General features: G+C 40.7%; 1 protein-coding gene across 5 annotated transcripts in view; it reads left to right on the forward strand.

The window, feature by feature from the left end:
- The first annotated feature begins 5,313 nt into the window (after window positions 1-5,313).
- aff2 (AF4/FMR2 family, member 2) overlaps window positions 5,314-21,610 on the forward strand; it is an 81,108-nt gene continuing 64,811 nt past the window's right edge. For 4 of the 5 annotated variants that reach the window (XM_041798266.1, XM_041798262.1, XM_041798267.1 and 1 more), the window contains exon 1: window positions 5,314-5,425. In XM_041798266.1, coding sequence (XP_041654200.1) covers window positions 5,373-5,425 — 53 coding nt within the window. In that variant the 5' untranslated portion in view covers window positions 5,314-5,372. Of the gene's footprint in view, window positions 5,426-5,657; window positions 5,699-21,610 lie in introns of those variants that run through there. The other variant, XM_041798268.1, reaches the window with a different exon arrangement.

Consider the following 21,610-nt stretch of genomic DNA (forward strand, 5'->3'; position numbering starts at 1 on the left):
CTCATTTTTCCGTCAGCCCTGAGCATCTCAGCACAAATAGACAGGAAAGGATAATGAGCCATATTTACTTAGTTTTAGCAGATTTATCCACATCAGTAGAGCATCACAATCCTCTAGATCAGTGGTCAACTCCTATTCACACAGTTAAAATCCTATACTGCAGCCAGCCAGAAGGGGGCGCTTGAGATATTTAAACCATGTATTTCTGGGGCTGCCATGTAGTCGCCACTATTTTTAGAGTTATTTAAATATTCATAGGGATTAAGAAGGAAAAAAAAACACCCCAAATAAAGCAATTATTTTTTTCCCCTCAGCACTTTTTTTGAATTTAATTGAGCTTCTGGGGGCCGGGTGTGGCCCCCGGGCCTCTAGTTGATGATCAATCCTCTAGATGACCCTGATGAACAACATACGCTGAAATGTACAGTGCTTAACAAATGTATTAGACCATCCTAACCAAAGTAAGGTTTCTGCCACAGCTGCCCTAAATTAACAGCATTGGTAATTACCAGAATCATTTTTGATGTTTCTGCAATGGTTAATACACCAATATGTAGAAGCTCTTTAACCCAAATGATATTTTTAATGCTAAAATAGAATTATTATTGTTATCCATGAATTTTCAAATTTACTGATTTACAAAAAAACTGAAAAAAATAGTAAAGCACATTAATATTTCATGATTAATATGTCAAGTTATAGTTATTTACTTGCATACCTGAAGAGAAAAATTAGTTTTAGTGGTTGAATGTTATGCTTGATTCATTTCTGACTTCTCAGAGAAGCCCAGTGAGCCGGCTCAAATTTGGGTGAATTCAGTTTGAAATTCCTCATTCCTGTTCAAAATGGTGAAACGTGGAGAGCTGACTGAAAATGAAAGAGTCCGCATTAAAGCACTTCATGATGCTGGATGGTCTCTGAGACAGATATGACAGCTGGTCTCATACATTTGTTAAGCACTGTATATATACAAGAATGTGTTATTTAGACCTTTTTTTCAAATGTATTTAGTTTATTTAAAAATTTGGCTCCTAAAGGGCCTGTTTAAGAAAAAGGCAGCTCTTATACAAATGTAGTTGAATACTAAAAGCCTCCACTATTAAACTATTCCTCATCACTTTATGCTGCCTGTTGAAATTTAGTGGCTGGTGTTTTTGAGTCCAGCGGTCGCTGTGGCAGGGAGGTGAAAAGGTTCATTTCTAACCTTCACAAAAATGCTTGAAATATCTGACTTTAGAGATATTCTAATATCTGAAATTCTGGGCTTTTTGTTGTGAAAGAGTCAAAGCTGTAATATTTTCTCAGCAAAGAAATAAAAAGGAGGATATTAAAGGAACAATAACTCTTTTTACAGATCTAAAGTCATGATTACTGCTGAAATGTACAAAGGTAGATAGGAATCAGTGAGATTTTGGATAAGCATGAGGTTGAGAATCTTTATTCAGTAAAACAATCTATGAATGTTGGTTTATTGTTTCTCTTTGTCCATGTGGGGGCGCTGTGGCGCTGCAGTAATTCTCTGAGACTTGATGTAGGAGGAAGCAGGAGACAGACAGACATGTTTGAAAATTCATGACACATTCCTAAACATCTGCAAGAACCAGAGCGAGTATGATGAACCCTGACAGCGCCGTCCTTCACGACTCTTTCAGAGGAGCGAGTTTCTTTCTCTAAATCTATGAGATCATCTCAAATAAGGATCTCTGACAGCTGTGGCCTCAACACTTCTGCCAGCCACTGACTGGAAAATTAAAGAGAGTGTAATCTGTTGGTATAACATTTTAGTGAGTTTCACAGTCCATCCTGATGCTTTATATTTAAATACATCCTTTATTTCCTTTTCTACCGTATCATCCTCCCTCTCTCTCTTCAGTTCGTCTCTGTCTCTCTCAGTCTGACCTAAATTTGGACAGCCCTTCTTATTCTCACACAAACATGAACAACACGCTGGCACGCACACAGACTCTCCCTGCTCCTCCAGGTGTACCCGATCCTCCGGTAGACTTCAGGCTGGTTTTCACTGTGGACTCTAAAGTCCAGAGAGGTGTTGGCTCTGGTTTAAGGGCTGATTTGGCTGAAATTGATCAAGGTCACAACATTCAGACAGTGTTGCATCATGCTGTGGTTAGCTCTCCTCTCCTCTCCTCGGCTCAGGCTGCTGTTTCTTCTGCCTGTGTGATGCAGAGCGGTGTTGGCATGTTGCCCCAGACCAGACCAAAACACACAACCGCTCACACAGAAACAGAATGACACACCATCCAAACAGAGACTCACACAGCCAGGATAGTCCAGCAGTCCTCCTGCAGCACTTACACTGATTCTATGAGCTATTGTTCCCACCAAGACTGAGAGATTCATCCAAATTTAGAATAAAACACAATTTCACCTGCTGCAATTTTCAAATCACAGAGGGTGTGATATTCTTTTAACCTGAGCATGTCTAAATACCAGTTTAATACATTTCTGCAGCAGAGATGTAATACTCTCCATGCAAACATTCAAGTGTCTTATTTTAGAAGAGTTTCCAACAATCCTGCTTTGTTTATTTTTGTGAAACGATCAGCCCATCGAAACTTCAATTCATATTATATCTGCAAGAAGATTCAAAATTATTTTAATAGGGCCTTTTTTTAATCCAACACTAGTTTGCACGTATTTACTTTGTTTATAAAGGTTGTTAATCTCTGCTAAGGTGAAATGACAACCACTCAACAGTTAGAAAGCCACTCTGATGATCACCCAACAGTCAAAGAGTTACTATGACGACCATTCAACAGTCACAGAGTCACTCTGATGATCACTCAACAGTCAGAGTCACTAATAGGATATTGTTGGAATATGTTTGTGTAATTTGTAGTTTTATTCCATGTGCATGTGAGACACTGTTCTTTTGTAGCATAGAAAAAATTGTATGTTTTTATATCTTTATTTGCAGTTTTCACCAAATGTTGATGTGGACAAAGTTGAGTAGAAGAGAGAAACCTTACTAAGATTTTGTCTTTATTGCAATGGTTAAGCTCGGTGTTATGTCAAGTGTTTTTACTCACTGGATAAGAACACTGTGCTTGTCTTTGAGGGTCTTTAGATGTTGTTCTGGGTTCTTCTGGGACCTCCTGGATGAGTCATCCATGCGCTCTTGAAGTCATGTTGGTAGGAAGGTTCACCCCTGTTCACAGTTTTCTCCATTTGTAGGTAATGGCTGTCAGAGTCCCAAAGCCTTTGGAATGTCTCTGTAACCCTTTCAGACTGATAGATGTCAGAGACTTTGTCTCTCATCTGGTCTTTAGTTTCTTTAGATGGCTTCAGGATGTGTTGGAGATCTTTGAGATCTTTAAGCCAGGAGTTCTCTAACTTTTCAGCCCCTGACCCCCAAAATAAAGACCAGTCTCAGAGACCAGAGACTGTGGCTAAAGATGGTTGAAGCATGGTTGAACATTGTAAAAGAATTATGTGCAGACTGAAATTTAATGTGTTGTTTTAGACTTAAGTTGATTTCAGCATAACCACCAAATGACAATTTCACTTAAAAAAAAAGAAGAATTGGTCAATTTGAACTTATTTGAAACTAGAAAAGCACTCGGAGAGCGCAGACCTCCACCATTAGCCCTATACAGAAGTACAGAATCCTTTCAAAAAAAATTCCTGTTCTTCTTCTCTCTTTTGGAGCATTTCCATGGCAGCAATACGGCGGCACTTACAGGCTTGGCATATGTACTACAGCATTTTCAGTCAGTTCCAGTGGTTTCGTGCTTACGCGGATATTTCCTGAAACGATTCCGTTTTTACGGAAAACTTTTTCAAAATGAAACGGCAATATATCGTTTTCGTCTCCGTGTGGACGGGGCCTAACTTTTCAGCCCCTGACCCCCAAAATAAAACTACCAGAGACCAGAGACTGACTAAAGGTGGTTGAAGCATGGTTGAACATTTTAAAATTTAAATGCAGACTGAAATGTAAAGGGTTATCTTAAACCAGTGATACTCAACGTGTGGCTCTTTCATGATGATTTGTGGCTCTTTGTGTCCCATTTTTGTCACTTCTTTTTGCCACTTTTTGTTGAGTATTTAACGCCTTTATCCTGCTTTTTACTACAGTATTTGCAATTCTTTCCCCATTTTTGCCACTTTTCACCCATTTAAGCTACAATGCCACTTTGTTTCCCCAAAATTTGCAACTTTTTTCTGATTTTTGTACATTTTAGTCACTTTCCACTCATTTTCTTGTCGTGTTTTTACCACTTTTTGACCATTTTTGCCACCTGAAATTAATTTTTTGTCACATCTCACCCAAGTTTTGCCACTTTCTGCCATTTTGCCACTTTTTCTTCCCAATTTTGTCAGTTTTAACCCAATGTTTGACAGTTTATGCTGATATTGCCCCTTTTCACCGTTTTTTGCTGCCTTTGGACCATTTTGACCCCTTTAAATTATTTTAATTGCCACTTTAACCCATTTTTGCCACTTTTCACCTCTTAGATTGTGGCTCTTGCAAAGGTATTCTTCAACAGTTTGGCTCTTTGGTTGAGTAACACTGTTTTAAACTTAAGTTGATGTCAGCATAACCACCAAATGACAATTTCACTTGATAAAAAAAAATTAGTCAATTTGAATTTATTTGAAAATATTCCTTGTGTTTTGGAAGGCATCTGGCGACCCCCTCTTAGTGTCTTCCGACTCGTATAGGGGTCCCGACCCCCATGTTGAAAACAGCTGTTATAGCCTGCTTCTCTGTCAGACAGGTTCTAGTTAAGGGATCCAACAGGTCTGGCAGTGATCAGGTCTGGGTGTGGATAGTCAGACTAACTCAGCTTTATAAAAATGTGATTTAATGTGATTTAGTAAATTCATGATTTAATAAGGGGGGCAGTGTGTTTTTCACAGGGGGCCGGGTAGGTCTGGGTGGATTTTCTCCCTTAATAGATGAAACCATCATTTAAAAACTGACTTTAGTATTTACTCCGGTTTGTCTGATATTAAAGTCAGTTTTGATGCTCTGAAAGATTAGATGCAGAAAACTGTAACGTGTCCATGATTCATTGGGAAATACTGATCTATATTTGACCCTAACAGCTGAAACAATACACGTTTTAAAGAAATATCTTCCGTGGTGATTTCCCAGGATCCTGTGTGTCAGATATCCGTAGATATGAGTGGTCTGGTGTTTGCTGGGATATCTCTGTGTCTCCAGCTCTCCTCGCTCTGTTTGTACAGATCTGTGTTTGTGTTGGTGCGCGCGCCCTCCCTCCTGTCTGTCGACCACGTCGCCGCTCGTGCCTCCTCTCCTCTCCTCTCTGAGTCAGTAGGTAGCCCATGTAGAACCACGTAGCACCAGCCTTGGACCGTACCCACCAGCAGCAGCAGCAGGAGAGGACATGGATCTGTTTGAGTTCGACTTCTTCAGAGACTGGGAGATCGAGCAGCCATGGTAAGTCCCGGTTCACCGCCTGCTGATCTACCGGGAGTTCGGGGGGGGGGGCGATGAATGGACGGACATGGCATACCTGCTTCTGAGCTCACGTCACTGGTTTAGGTGGTTTTTAAGGAAAGGCAGACCCACACCGAGCCCTCCGTCTGTCTTTGTCAGCCCAGAGCTGCTGACGTCTGCTCAGTCTCAGAGGAACGCCGCTTTTTCAGCCTGCTGGGGTTTTAGGGAACGGTTCTGGATCCTGGAGTCTGGATACCAGAGCTGTGGCATGAGGTCAGTCTCTGTTAGGTAACAGAAGTGTGGGAAGGCTCTCAGAGTTAAGGTGAGTTGTACAGGTGTTGGTGATCGATCAGACATGGACACAGAAGTTCACTAGAACGTCAGCAGAACCTGAAAGTTCCTCCTGGGATTGAATGCATCAGTGTGTGACTGAAGACAGCGTAGACCTCCTCTACAAGGAAAATTAAAACAACATTCACCTTTGACCCCAGTTATTAGAATCAGGGCTGAACCATCTGCAAAAATAATCTAATTACGATTTTTCCCCAAATATTGCGGTTAAATATGCGATTATTTTTGGGTTAATCTTGCGTACAGTCATGGACGAAAGTATTGCCACCCCTGGAATTTTTCCAGAAAATTCACCATTTCTCCCAGAAATTGTTGCAGTTACAAATGTTTTTGGTAAACGTGTGTTTATTTCCTTTATGTGCATTGGAGCAACACTAAAAATCAGAAGAAAAAAGACAAAATTTACATAATTTTACACAAAACTCAAAAAATGGGCCAGACAAAATGATCTTCCCCTTTTAAAACTGTGGGTAAATCATTTTATTTCATCATGTGATGCTCATTTAAACTCACCTGTGGCAGTAACAGGTGCTGCAATCTAGAAATCACACCTGAAGCCAGTTAGAGTATAAAAGTTGACTCAACCTTTGTGTTGTGTGTCTGTGTGTGTCACACCAAGCATGGAGGAGAGAAAGAAGAGCCCAGAACTGTCTGAGGACTTGAGAAGCAAAACTGTGGAAAAATATGAACAATCTCAAGGTTAAAGACCATCTCCAGAGATCCTGAGATTCCTTTGTCCACTGTGTGTAATATAATCAAGAAGTTTATAACCATGGAGCTGTGGCTAATCTCCCTGGACGTGGACGGAAGAGAAAAACTGACAAAAGAATGCAACACAGGATAGTTGGAATGGTGGATAAACATCCTCAGTCAACTTCCACACAGATTCAGGCTGTCCTGCAGACTCAGGGTGCAAAAGTGTCAGCTGGGACCATACGTGGTCATCTGAATGAGATGAAGCGCTATGGCAGGAGACCCAGGAGAACCCCACTGCTGACAAAGAGACATAGAAAAGCCAGACTGGAGTTTGCACAAATGTACCTGAGTAAGCCTCAATCCTTCTGGGAGAACATTTAGTGGACAGATGAGACTAAGGTAGAGCTTTTTGGAAAAGCACGTCATTCTACTGTTTACAGAAAACAGAATGAGACCTACAAAGAAAAGAACACAGTACCTACAGTCAAACATGGAGGAGCTTCAAGGATGTTTTGGGGTTGTTTTGCTGCCTCTGGCACTGGGTGCCTTGACTGTCTGCAAGGAATCATGAAATCTGGAGACTATCAAAAGATTTTGGGCCACAGTGTGGGGCCTAGTGTCAGAAAGCTGGGTCTGGGTCAGAGGTCATGGGTGTTCCAGCAGGACAATGACCTCAAACATACCTCAGAAAGCACCAAGAAATGGTTGGAGACAAAGCTGGAGAGTTCTGAAGTGGCCAGCAATGAGTCCAGATCTAAATCCCATTGAACACCTATGGAGAGATCTCAGAACTGCTGTTGAAGAAGCACCCTTCAAATCTGAGAGACCTGGAGCAGTTTGGAGAAGAAGAGTGGTCCAAAATTCCAGCTGAGAGGTGTAAGAAGCTTGTTGATGGTTAGAGGAAAATTTGGTTTCACTTATTTTTTTCCAAGGGTGTGAAACCAAATATTAAGTTGAGGGTGCCAATCATTTTCTCTGGACCTTTTTTGAGTTTTGTGTAAAATTATGTCAATTTTGTCTTTTTCTTCAGATTTTTTGTGTTGCTCCAATGCACATAAAGGAAATAAACACATGTTTACCAAAAACATTTATAATTGCAACAATTTCTGGGAGAAATGGTGAATTTTCTGGAAAAATTCCAGGGGTGGCAATACTTTCGTCCATGACTGTACCCGGCCCACCAGATCATATTTTTATTATAACTGGTCCACCAGTATGAGGTCTGCAGACTTCCTCCAGTAAGACAATGTAAACTTAACCTTGATGACTGAAAATATCCCTGTTAAGTCAGAAGAATGAGAAATAGAGTTAAAATAATCTGATAAAAAGTCAGAAACGTAGGAAAATAAATTTGTGTTTTCATTTCATATTTTCTAATCTGCATCTCAAAATTCTGACTTAAAGTCATAGTTTCGGCTTTTTAAAAAAAAAAGATTTATTTTTGGGCTTTTTAGTGCCTTTATTAGAGATAGGAGGACAGTGGATAGATTCAGAAACAGGGAAGAGAGCAGGGAGAGACATGCAGGAAATGGTGCAAAAGGCCAGATTCGACCACCGGCACGTCCCATAGTTTGGGCTTTTTATCTCATATTTTGAACATTAAGATCCACAATTTAAATTTTTAAGCCATATTTTGAAATTTTAAACTCATGAAATTGAATTGTATCTTACATTGTGACATTTCCATCGCCTTACTTTTAATTTTAACCGCAAACTTATTATTAAGAGTTTTATCTTATATTTTGACCTTCTAAACTTTTGATTTGGATTTTTTTCTCATAACTTTACATTTTCAACTCCTAAACATAACTTTTAATCCTAATTATTGATTTTTTCAATTCAAAATGTTACATTTTTTAACTTATATTTTGACCTCTTAAACTCATGATTTTTTTCAGTTCTTTAACTGTTAAGGATCATGATTTTAACTTTTGACTTTTTCTAAATCTCAAAATCATTGTTACGTTTTTTTCCCCCCTATAATTTGGTACCGGTGAAGATGAGGTTGACAGTTTATGAGAAATTGTTACCCAGATAGGCCTTCAGGTTAGACCCACATCCAGAGTTCAGCCCTGTTGTGATTGAGTCTGACATCCCTGCTTTAAAGCTATAGAGGAGGAGGCTGGGGTGGAGGAGGTGGAGCTTTAGTCTATAAAGGAGGAGGCTGGGGTGGAGGAGGTGAGGCTTTAGTCTATAAAGGAGGAGGCTGGGGTGGAGGAGGTGAGGCTTTAGTCTATAAAGGAGGAGGCTGGGGTGGAGGAGGTGAGGCTTTAGTCTATAAAGGAGGAGGCTGGGGTGGAGGAGGTGAGGCTTTAGTCTATAAAGGAGGAGGCTGGGGTGGAGGAGGTGAGGCTTTAGTCTATAAAGGAGGAGGCTGGGGTGGAGGAGGTGAAGCTTTAGTCTATAAAGGAGGAGGCTGGTGTGGAGGAGGTGAGGCTTTAGTCTATAAAGGAGGAGGCTGGTGTGGAGGAGGTGAGGCTTTAGTCTATAAAGGAGGAGGCTGGGGTGGAGGAGGTGAGGCTTTAGTCTATAAAGGAGGAGGCTGGGGTGGAGGAGGTGAGGCTGGCTACCAGCTGATCACAGCTGGAGTATGACTTTCATGAAGTAATGCTGGACTTCATCAGTTTTATTTATAATGAGCTAACTATTTTTGCAAATGTGATGTCATTAGCTTTAAGGACATTATCATTTAATGTCACTTATTTTGATTAAGAAAAACATGTAAAACAGGAAAAGGAGGGTTTTTGAAAACCATTATAAAAACTTGAAACTGCACATAATGCAAACATTTGACCAATGTTTGCATTATGTGCATAAAATCTCTGCTGCTGATTTATTAAACTGGTATTTTGACACATTTCAAGTTAAAGAAATATTGCCACCTCTGCGATTTGAAAATTGCAGCAGGCCATATTGTGATTTAATCTATTCTGTGATTAACTGCCCAGACCTAATTTGAATACAGTCATCTTTTCCATGTTGGTGGCGCTAGCAGGGGTGCTCTCAGGATGTTTGAGGGTCAGGGGTGAGAGTACTAAAAAGGCCACCAGGGCACTGGCAGCGCTGCACTGAATTAGAGAATTACAGAGGTACCTGAACTCATCAGTGAGTTGGTATCTTTTCTCAGGGATTTTGTGGGTTTAAGTGATTTCCTGTGATTGTCTGTGTTTTGATGGTTTAGTTGCTCTGATTGTCTCTGACTGAACTTGTGTGACACTCAGGTTGTTGTTATTGTGCCTGAAAAGCAGAATACTGATGGCGCTAACTCCTCAGAGGAGTTTCACGTTTGCAGAAACAGAAAGCTTTCAGAGACGGTCCCTGAGGTTGGACTGAGGTCCTCGTTTCTGTACTCAGGCTTCACGGTCAGAGACGGTGTTCTGACAGAGATGTTGTAGAAAGAGTCGAGATAAACCCTCAGTTCAGGAAAACTGAAGACTACAGAGTGAGCCTTCGCTCCATGATCCAGAGGAACCAGGACTGGGATGTGTGGGCTAATTAACGGTGCAGCACGTGTTGGATCTGCGTTAACGGTCTTGTCCTGCAGCTCTGGGACACTGCGTCACCGTCACACACACCTCACTTCATTTAAATGTGAGGAGTTTGAGATTCCCAGCAGATGTATTTCAGAAGGCCCGTGTTCTCAGGTTCTTCATCCTTTTTGGGCTGAAAGCTGACACAAGCTGGAACCACAGACTCGCTCTCTGATTTGTGGCTCAGGCCTGACGCTGGATTCTCCCTTTAAGGGAAAGACAGGAGTGAGAAAACAATCCTGAAAGTCTTCACGCTGTTTTTAAATCTGAATGAATCCAACACCGTCGGTTTGCTCCTCCTGAAGAAAAGGACTTTCATCTCCTCTCTGGCTGCCCCTCCTCCTCCTCTTCCTCTCCTTGAGCGTATTCTCTGAGATCAGAAGGCTTTGTATTATTTCAAAGAGCCTTCATTGAAGGTGGCGGCGTTGTAGTAATTGCTCACCGTGTAGCTAAATCATCATGGCAGAGAATCAGGAGGGAGACTGCTAGCATGCTAATTGATGCTAAATGGTTATCAGTTAACCCGTGTAAGGAGTTCATTAGAGCTGATTACACGTGTGAATGAGGAGATAACCGCCGCATGTTTCAGAGATAAAAATATATTTAACGTGACATAAAGAGGGCATCTTCCAGGATGTTTAGTCTGAGTGTAAGCGTCCTGTTCTGCTGATTAACTGTTTGTGTTCATCCAGACTTCTGCGGGACGTAAACAACCTTTAACAGGATTTAACATCGACTGTAGTGGCAATGCGCGGCCTCTGTGTTTAAAAATGTCAGTAAATTATGGACTTTTCCAGTGCTAACGTGTCCCACCAAACACAGACTTTAGGAGGTTATTCCTAGATAATCAGGATCTTTAGTAGTAATGCCGTACTGCCGTGATACTCAGCGTGTGATTCGTGGCTCTTTTATGTCGTCATTTAAAATATAATTCCCTCAGAAAATCTTAAAAAAAAGGGAAACTGTGACCTCAGAAATTGTCCATTGCCAGTCACATTAATCAGTTTGAATCCCCACATTAATACAGTTGGCTTTAAATTTCTACCTTTATTTTTTTGCATAATTCCGTTGCCCTTATTTGCAAATTTTTTTTGTAACTTTTACTCCATTTTTACTGCTTTAAGCCCACTTTTGCCATTTCATTTAGCCACCTTTTGCCCATTTTTACAACTTTTATCCCATTTTTGCCACCAGTTTTTTGCCTTTTATCCTGCTTTTTGCTATTTGCAATTTTTTTCCCTTTTTTTGCCACTTCTTGCCCATTTAAGTTGTATTTTACCATTAAATGCAACTGTTTCCAGCACTCTTGCCACTCTTTGCTGCTTTTTGACCATTTTCCCCACATTTTTGCCCATTTTAGTCCCGTTTACACTCATTTTTACCTCCGCCAAGGAGGTTATGTGATCAGGTGTGTTCGTTTGTTTGTTAGCAACATAACTCAAAAAATCACGGACGGATTTTCAGGAAATGTCAGAAATGGCATAAGGAAGAACTGATTAGATTTTGGAAGTGATCCTGATCACTGTCTGGATCCAGGAGTTTTTTTAAAGGATTCTTTACTATTGGGAGATAGGGCTAATGGCAGAGGTCTGCTCTGTTACCACTTTACACCAGGAGATGGCAGACATGAGTAACTTCAATCCCAGCAGCATTTGTGGGTGTGTTTTTATTCAAAGTTTTGGAGTTTAGAGAGTTTGAAAGACGCACGTCCGGTCGAGGAGATGAGTCGGAGCGTAACAGAGAGAAAGACAGCGAACTGTAGCGAGAATACTCACAATGCTGGGAGGAATAGAGGAATATTCACCCTCTGCCATGACTTTCAGTCATCCAGTGAGACCATGGGTGCTTCCGCCATGACAGTCCACACGTAGTGAAGCCAATGCTATTGCCTCACTGTGTCTCCACCCCACCAAGGAGGAACTAATCGGCACATTAGATTTTGGGAGTGATCTGGATCACTGTCTGGATCAAGGAATGTTTTTAAAGGATTCGTCACTATTGGGAGATAGGGCTAATGGCGGAGATCTGCGCTCTCTGAGTCCTTTTCTAGTTTTTGCTGTTTTTTGGCCATGTTTTGCCACCTGTCACTCACTTTTCTGTAACTTCTCACCCATTTTTCCCACTTTCTGCCCTATTTTGCCACTTTTTCTCTGTTTTTCCACTTTTCACCCACTTTTTTCCATTTATATACCTACTTTGCCGCTTTTTTGCCACTGTTTGACCATTATTTGCCACTTTAATCAGTTTTTGCCATTTTTTCACCACTTACATTGTGGCTCTTGCAAAGGCTTTTTTCAACAGTCTGACTCTTTGGTTGAGCAGGGTTGAGTAACGTTGCCCTGTTGGAATATTTGCATCCCCGACCGCCTACCTGTTGCTGTACCTGCTTCCCCACCTATCCTCTGTCTGCTCCATGACCCCGCTGTCCTGTCCAGAGCTTTTGTGTGAGGCGGTCCCTGTTACCACAGCGTGGTGCTTGTCTGTGCCGGGGTTATTACAGAGACTCTGGATGGTTTCCGGCTGAATGGTTGAGCTGAGATGAAGCTGCGGCTGTTTAGCCTAACATTGGAGTAGATTAAACTCTGACTCTGAATTTAAATAGCAATAATAGAAGTAGATTTGAAAAAGAGATGCCGCTGAGGAGGTCAGAGCAAGGTGGAGGGGTCTGATGATGAAGCTTCTCCAGCTGAGGCCGATTTAGCGGGTGGTTTGAAAAGGTCATCGTCGACACGGAGGCTAGTCTGTGACAAATTATTTTCTACAGCGCTTATAAAGAGGCATCAAGACTCAGAAACAGATAAAGAGGGGAGAGAAAGGATACAGAGCTGGTTTAGATGTAGACAGCTTTATTGACAGGAGAACCATGAAGATGTCTGCAAATACTTCCCTGATGGTTCTTCATTGAACTACAAAAAGATACCAGCTGATTTTTTTCTGCAGCAGAGATGTTATGCTTGACATAATGCAAACTTTCACTTGTCTTTTTTGGGCCTAGTTAATAAAAATTCTACTTTTCTTTCTTTTTTAAAATTTTTTTCTCAGACAAAATGAGAGCAGCATGAAATGATCACTCCCTTAGATGCAGGAATCCATAACAAATTTGCAATATGAATCTCTATAATCAGAGGTGTTTTCTTCAAAATTGTTCATCCCTACTCTAAGTTAATATCATGCTGATTTTAATATAGAAAGATTTTTTATTGTGTTGTTGAAAAATGCACATAATGAGGAACCTAAAACGAATCGCATACTTATTTGCAATATTGGGAGAAAAAAAGCAATTATATTATTTTCCCAAATTGTCAGCCCTTGCAGAGCTCCAGGGAGTAATGCATGATGCTAGCTCAACAGGCCGCTGTTCTGGTTGTTCACTGTCAGTGGAGCCAGGGAAATAATCTCTCTCTGAAGCCAGGAGAAGAGCAGAAACATCTGTACTACCAAGGAAATCTTCCAGTGTGGCTGTCTGCTCTTCTTTAAAAAGAAATGTCCTGTTCTGATCAAAGTACTGCTAGCTGAGTCTTAGCTAATCGATCTGCTGGTTGCCATTGTTTACTGATATGCAGTAAAACTAAACTCCACCTCTAGCTACTAGGGATAGGGCTGGGTATTTCTCCCGCCTCACAATACGATATATATCACAATACAGAGGCTATGATACAATACGTATCACGATACAGAGGCTACGATACCATACGTATCACGATACAGAGGCCACAACAGAGATCACATATCAAAGCACGATATTGATCTGCAAAGAGGAACGAAGGCTGATGTAGCTAGCTGCTAATGTTAGCCACACTTTGCTTTAGTTATGCATCAAACAGCACCATTGTGACTGAGGATTGAACAGCATTACCAACACTGCCTGCAGCAGCTGCCTGGAGCTGTTATCAACTCTGCTGTCCAGCTCCTGTCTTTAAATAAACCTAAAGTGCTGCTTATGACCTCCTGATCAGAAGTTGAGGGAAACTTTGAGTTTACAGTGTCATTCAGTGCTGGTTTGGATGACACTGGTTAGCCCATTTAGCCTAGCTGTTGATGCTAACTGCTAATAAACCCGGTGTCGTGGGTCAGTGAAGGTTGGTGTTGCTGCAGTGTTTTACCTTCTTACAGCTGTCATGACTCAGATGAACTCCGGACTGTCTGCTGTTTGGAGGAACCTTAAATAATCCCGTACCTTTATCCTGCTTGCTGTAGATAAACACAGTCTCTGTTCCCGGTCTGAGTACCAGCTTGTTTTTAGCAGAGACGTGTGCTAGGGCTGCATCGTGCAGTTTTATGATTGCTGCCTTCTGCCGTCACACTGTATATGACTGTAATGATTATGTAAAATCTGCATGGATGCGTTTGTCTCAGGCCTCAGCAGAGATACAGTAAACTGAGGATGCACCCCAACTCCAGCAATCATAATTCTTTGTGATAATCAGAATCATATCAAATCCAGTCAAGCTCTACAATCAACAATCAGTGATTCTGTCCTTATTCTCAGATGTGTTTTCTGCTTCTTAACCCTGTTAATGCTCTTATTTACTGAAACAAACAGAGATCCAATCATCACAGGAGCATGGCCGGACTGACAGAGAGCCGCTTTAGAACGGTCTAACAAGAACAACAGAACATCTGAACGAAGGAGCCACACACCTTTAGATTAGCTGGACACACCTGAATGTGCCGTGTAATGGATCATTGATCCATGGGAGCCGTCACTGATGAAGAGCAAAAATACTCATTCACCTTAAATAGATGAAGGGAATGGGACACGATTAGGCGTGTCTGAAAGTAATCCCAGAGAGATTAGCGTAAAAATCTCAGGTGATTAGATGGGAGAGGGAAAAACTAAATCAGAATCAGAATGCTGAAACAAACGAGCTCCCGTCTGCTACAGCAGCTTTCAGGGAACTTCACATAAGAAACTCACAGGACGGCAGGAAGAGAGAATGCAGATGATGAGGAAATGACAGGGAGAGGTTTTAGTGGTGTTAATGCAAACAGAGAAAGCGTGAAAGAGCCTGTCTCTACCTCTGAGGACGAGACGAGAGCATCAAACACCAAGGTCTCGCCTGGACTTCGCCAGACACAGAACACCTGAGCTTGTTCTGAGATGATTCCTCATTAAACTCAGTGACCAGCCGGCACCAGCAGAGTGTTAGATTATTAGATTATTTATGGTGTTGCATCACTTAAAGACAGGGATCCTCGAACAGGCTTAGAAAGTTTTACATTGGAAAATTAAGGCTATGAAAAGTCTTAAAGTCTCATTTTTACTATTTTGATTTTAGAATGCATGCAGAGCAAGACGATTTTTGTTTAATCCCCCTTTTCTAGCTAACTGTGTTCAGTTTGAATCATTCTCTGTTGTATAAAATGTTCATCTTTAAAACAGCTGACAGCGTTTACAGCAGTGCTGCCTGTACGTGGCCTATCTGACCATCAGCCTTTGACAATATATAGAGACTGAACATAATACTGTATTCTAGTTTATTTCTATTATTTTATACAACTAGAGGCCTGAGTAGGACTCTTTTATTATTTTAAGGTCTACAGAGGTGGAATTGTTTCCTGATCTCTGGAAAGTTTGTGCTTCATAAAAACTGCAGCTCACTTCCATCAGCTCTCACAGACAGGAGACTCAGCCCTACTCTATTAAAGCTGTGCTGTTACCGTCTTCATCAGTAAATGATTAATGACATAAGGCTAATTTGCATGGACAGCATAATGGCTCAGCGTCTCTGCACACTGGTGCGTGTTTGCAGTGATAGGTCAACAGCAGAATAAGGGGAGCATTAAAGCTGTGCCTTTTGACTTATTTACAAAGTTTTACTGCATGCAATTTTTTGTGGAGCTTTAACAAGCAATCACACACCATGTGCAGTGTGATGTTGGCTACGCAGAGAAAGACACGTATTCAACGTCTTTATGCAGCACCGGCGACTACAGCTGACAAAACAGCCACGAAACCGTGATTTCTCAGTGAATGAATCTAACACCAACGTGTGACACATCTACTGAATTATCTTGTTTAATGTGCATGAAAAGCTTTAAAGAAGCTGACCTTGATTGCGGGTCATGGAGCAGGTCTATCAGTGCTGTACCCTCAAAAAGGGAACATTAGCAATGAGTAAAGAACCAGGAAAAACGCGTGACTGCTTTCTTCACTCGTCTGTATAAAGTGTAACAGAGAAAAAGAGCGCAAACTCTCCTCCCTGCAGCCCTAGGCTGAAGCAACCGATCCCCAAAAAGTCAAGGCTTATAAACAAAGCTCTAAATGAACTTTTACCATTATTTTCTTGTCAAAGCGGGGTACACGCATAAAGATAATTGGGCTGTTTTTGTCCCGATTTTCCCCCTTCCCGACCAAGCACGGTAAACATCCAATTATCTTATGTCTTACAAGATTATCCTATAAGATTATCCTGTGGTCTGAGGTGTGTTAAGAGTGAATTTGTCCCGATAATCGGCCCCGATCGTCAAGGCTGATGATCGTAAATTTTAAACTTGTTCAATATTTACGACCAAAAATCTTTGTGTGTGGGGAAAGCTGACAACTCCTGAGTCATGACTCTGTGAATTGTGACGTGGAACGGAATATAGCCAATCAAGAAGCGAGCTGACTGACAACAACTCACCTCTAGCTCGCCCAGTAGACTATAAAGTCCGTGTTCGCGCTGTCTCCAGGATTTTCTCCACAGTCTTTTTTTCTTTTTTTCAGTTTGTGATTTTTCCATTAAAAATAGTCCCAAGAACACCATCATTCCCTCTTCTTGTATGTCCTCTTCCATATCGTGTTGTGTTTTCCGGCTGTTGCTATGTTTCTTCTTCTTCGTTTTTGTTAGATCACGCGAGATTTCTGGTTTGGATGATGAGATTCTAGAACGATGGTGGGACAGAGTCATGATGTGTGTGGTGTGCTGTATTCAGATTATCAGAGCACACCGCACACAGTACGATCAAAACTGTTCAGTGCCTGATTTTTTTATCTTCATGTGTGGGGTCTGTAACAGATAAAACATCTCTTAAGATTTAGAAAATCCTTATGTGTGTACTCCGCTTAACACTAACAAAAGAATCAAACGACAAATGCTAGTGCACATAAACAACTAAAAATTAAACCATTTTCACCGAAAAAGGAAAAAACTGTGATAAATGCAATACAGGAGAAAGAGATGAATGATTAGTTATGCCTGGCATATACAACCTCTCACATGAGCTCAACCAAATACGTTTCCCTGTGGACGTGTTTCAAGTCCGTTTTTTTCCAGCTCTGTCATTTTCTCTGACAATACGACATTAGCAGCTCTGACATCTGGCTTCCCAGGTAAATGTAACACAGCTGAATGATGACATGGCAAAACTTTTTTAGGACTTTATAGAAAATATGTACATATTTATGATTTTTTTAATGATGCCAGTTTTGAACCAGTACACCCAAAAAGGTTTCAAGGACAGCTGGAGTGACCGTGTGGCGTGCAAATCAACACAGACAGACATGCTGCTAATTATACAATAATAAGATAGTTTTATTTGTGCACTGCTTTGGCAAAGAAAATGTGTGATTTTATGCTTAAGCTCACTGAATATAGTTGAAATTGAATAAAAAGAGGAGTTAGAGACATGAATGAATGAGGCTGTCACTCACACTGTTATGTCAGACGCCTGTGGTTCTATGAATGGGATGGGATCAGAGATGGGTGAGTGTGAACTGTGGTGTAATAGTACTCTGAGCAGTCAGAAGTATACAAGCTCAATATGAACATACCTGTAGTATTCTGTTATTTCAGCTTCTGTCGGTTAGAATGATGGTGCAATAATGAGGAGTTATTTTTAAAACTGCTGCAGCAGTTTATTTTGGAGGGTTTAATAATAATCTTTATTCCAGCCTTGCTTTTTAGGAGACAGTTCAGTTCAGAGAATTTAATTCTAAACCTTCAGTGTTATTGTCTCTCTCTGTCTCTCAGGTTTAGAACTGTTTAAACAGAATTAACCCCCTCCTTCATCAACATGCCCTCCATCTGTTTCTATTCATCGGCCCACTTCTTTCTACCACTCCCTCCTGTTTCATTCTGACTCGTCCTTTTCTAAAGTCGCTCTCATTTTTCAGAAAAGAAGATGGATTCAGGTCAGCTCCTCACCTTTACGTCTGAGGCTCTATTACCTCCAGACAGACAATTTCTCAGTGTGTAAGCCGTTAAATCACAGAGATCCACTTTCTGTTCCACTCAGAGCTTCTCCTCTCTCAGAAAGTCTGTTTCAGTCTCCAGTGAATGTATTAGTCAGTCGTTCTTGTCTTTGTCTGGGTTCTTGGCAGCCTCCTTTGTGAGTTTCATGGCTCCTCTGTGAGATTTTTATGAGCATACACTCTAAACGTAGACCTATAACATCTCCTCACTGGAATATGAACCGCAGATGCTGTGCTTGAAAATTATGAAAATATTTTCTTTTTTGTACAGTCGACATGTGAATGTCCTCTTTCCCAAACCTCCTCATCCTTTATTTTGGAGATTTATGGCGTCATAGTTCATGTATTCATGCTGACTGTCTGCTATTGTTTTGCTCTGAGGACAAGACAGCTTTAACTGCTGTATTCTAACATACAGGGCTGCAGTAATCAGTCATCTTACTACTAGAATTAGTGCCTTGTCTGTCTGTCTGTCTGTCTGTGTTGATTTGCCTGCCACACCGTTGCTCCAGTTGTTCTTTTTTCCTCTCTGAAGACTTCATGGGTTTACTGGTTTGAAACTGGAACCATTAAAAAATCATAAATATGTACAGATTTTATGTCAAATCCAAAATTGTAGTGCCTTTCACTTCAATTTCACTTCAGTAGGAGTTCCTAACTGGGGCTCGGACCGTCTGAATCATAATTCCGTGTCCAGGGCACATTTTTGAAGACATATCCGACTGGCTGCTTGGAATTTTTGAGTTCCGAGATTAAATGAAACACCATCACTCCACACCAATACTGAAGAGGAGATAGCCTTCAGTCTTAAACTGATGCTGAAAGACAGAAACTACAGTGGGTTTATGGTCAGGGGACTAAAGTATAATCTGTTTTTCTGTCAAAACCAGTAAATGAAAGAAAAAACAAAAAATGGTGCCCTTTTCCCTTTTTTTTGATTTCAACCAAAAACGACCCCCCGCCCCCCCGAACAAAAAAACGCAAAACAAAAAAAATCGAAATCAAATAACAGCCTGATATTGTTTTTTGGATTTTTCCTTTTGCCTTTTGACCATGAGATAAATGGACTCCCTACCAAAATAAAAGATTAAGATATATATATAATTTCTCATGGCCATGCAATATTATTTTTTTATATAAATATATTTTTAAATTTCTATTTCCTGAAATTATCATAATGAGCCTAATGGTGTATATAATAACCACTGTAACATTGTTCAAAAATAAAAGTGCTTTTTAACGTAACTTATGTTTTTGTTATTATTAATTTATAAGTTAGGATTTTATTTTGGTAGGGAGTCCATTTACCTCATGGTCATGTGCTTCTGTTTCTTCATTTCCAGACCTAAAATGGCAAAAGGAAAAATCCAAAAACCAATATCGGGCCATTATTTGATTTTGGTTTTTTGTTTTTCGTTTTTTGTTCAGAAAGAAAAAAAAAAAAGTTTTTCTGTTTTGGTTGAAAACGAAAAAAGGGCACCATTTTACGTTTTTTCATTTATTGGTTTTGACAGATAAATGGATTATATTTTAGTCCCCTGATCATTCATGACTTTGATTTTTCTTTATGACTGAGAGAGGAAGTGATGGAGCTGGAAATAACTGGACTGTTGAAACACACCCACAGGGACACGTATTTATATACCCCTGATCCCCGATTAAAGTCAGCTCTCTTTAAAGCACTTCTCTGTGCTCTTATTAGACAAGACAACACAGGAGACGTGTCACACGCCAGTGTTAGAAATCATGATTTTTTAGCTGTTATTTGTTGGTTGTACTAAGTAAACATGTTAGTATTTGTGTCTGTCTCTGTGCAGACAAGCGGTGTGATTCTTTGTTAAACCTCCACAATAAATTATGTGTCCTTAAACCTTGTAAATTAGTCCAAAGAGACAGATTTGATGCTCCCCTTATTGTGTCGTAGGCCAATCACCGCACATACGCACCAGTGTACAGAGATGCTGAGCCATCATGCAGTTATTTGGACAAAACAAATCCTTTCCATGCAAGTTAGTCTTATTGCACCTGGGAAAAAGGAGCAGCTTCCGCGCAATAAACTTCTAAATGTGCCCAACAAAAAAGACTTTCTAAAAACTGAGAACATCAGCTCTCAAAAATGTCCTTTTAAGCAGTTTTATTAGGAAAAGGCACAACGGATTCACTGTTTTCTTTGAAATTGTGTCTAATGGTATCTCTCTAATGGTAACAGTAACAGCACAGTGTTCACAGAGTCGAGATGATTCTACTGTCTGTAAGTGCTGAAGTTTTTATGATGCATAAACTTTCCAGAGATCAGGAAACAGTTCCATCTCTGTAGACTTTAAAATGAATAATCTGTTAATAAGGTCGGTACATCGAACTTTAACATTTCTGTTACCAACCATAACCAGGAGTTAAGGAGTTTTAGACTCTCAGCTGATCTTTCATCCATGTGTGGCACAGTTATGATGAGGATGTTGTGGTTTTGTCCTTCATTCAGGGAGAATCTTTGAGTGATGCTGAAATGAACACATTAATATTACCATTCCTTTAATCAAACTCACTGTTGGTTGTTCTGAATATTTAACACGGATTGTCAGAATCTGTGCCGGTTGCTGGTGGGATCAGGACAGGCCTGGTGCAGGTGCGGTCGGGAGTGGATGGCATACGCTGCAGGAGAGAGCGGTAATGGTCAGACATCCAGAGGGAGTGGGATTGAGGAAAGCGCAGGCACAGTTCTTAGTATTAATGACATAAATGAGCCCAGATTTAACAAATTTAACAGCTGCTTTTTATTTTCTTGTACAAAACTAAGCTGAGGGACTCCTGGCCACCGCTGAAATGTTCTCAACCATCGATTAAAACTGCTGATATTAACTCATGGACTTTTCTAGCCTTGATGTATGAAACACAATCATTTATTTTAAATGCTGCTGTTGTATTTTTGGTTTGAGCTTGGTCGGATGTGGTGTGAGGAGCTGCAGAATACTTTCTGCTGTTTTTACCCTCAGTGATCACACACACACACACACACACATACGGGTGTGTGCTCTTTTTGCCCGTCTGTATTTTAATTTTGACACCTTGCATCAACTTTACCTCCCATTACAGAAACAGCAGAGAGAAGAGGATCGTACCACATTAACACCAGTCTGAATGAATCACAGCACACTGTGACTCTGTAGTTAAACCACTGACATATATGCACCAGTTCAAACAGAATTATTTTTATCCAGTGACTTACATTAGGAATGGTTTCAGCCCTGCGTAGAACTCCCAGGGTTCCATTCAGACCTGTGCTGGCTGACCTGATGCTTCAGTGAGGCTTCATGAACCTGCTGATGGAGGGGATGGTGGTTTAGTGAGGATTCTCTGGAAGCTTTAGAGTGTTTTTATCTGCCGGTGGAGAAAAAGTTGACATTTTGAAGATGTGGGCCTGACTGCTGTCTAACT

The sequence above is a fragment of the Cheilinus undulatus genome, linkage group 10 (genome assembly GCF_018320785.1).
Source record: "Cheilinus undulatus linkage group 10, ASM1832078v1, whole genome shotgun sequence".
In the NCBI taxonomy this organism is placed as follows: Eukaryota; Metazoa; Chordata; class Actinopteri; order Labriformes; family Labridae; genus Cheilinus; species Cheilinus undulatus.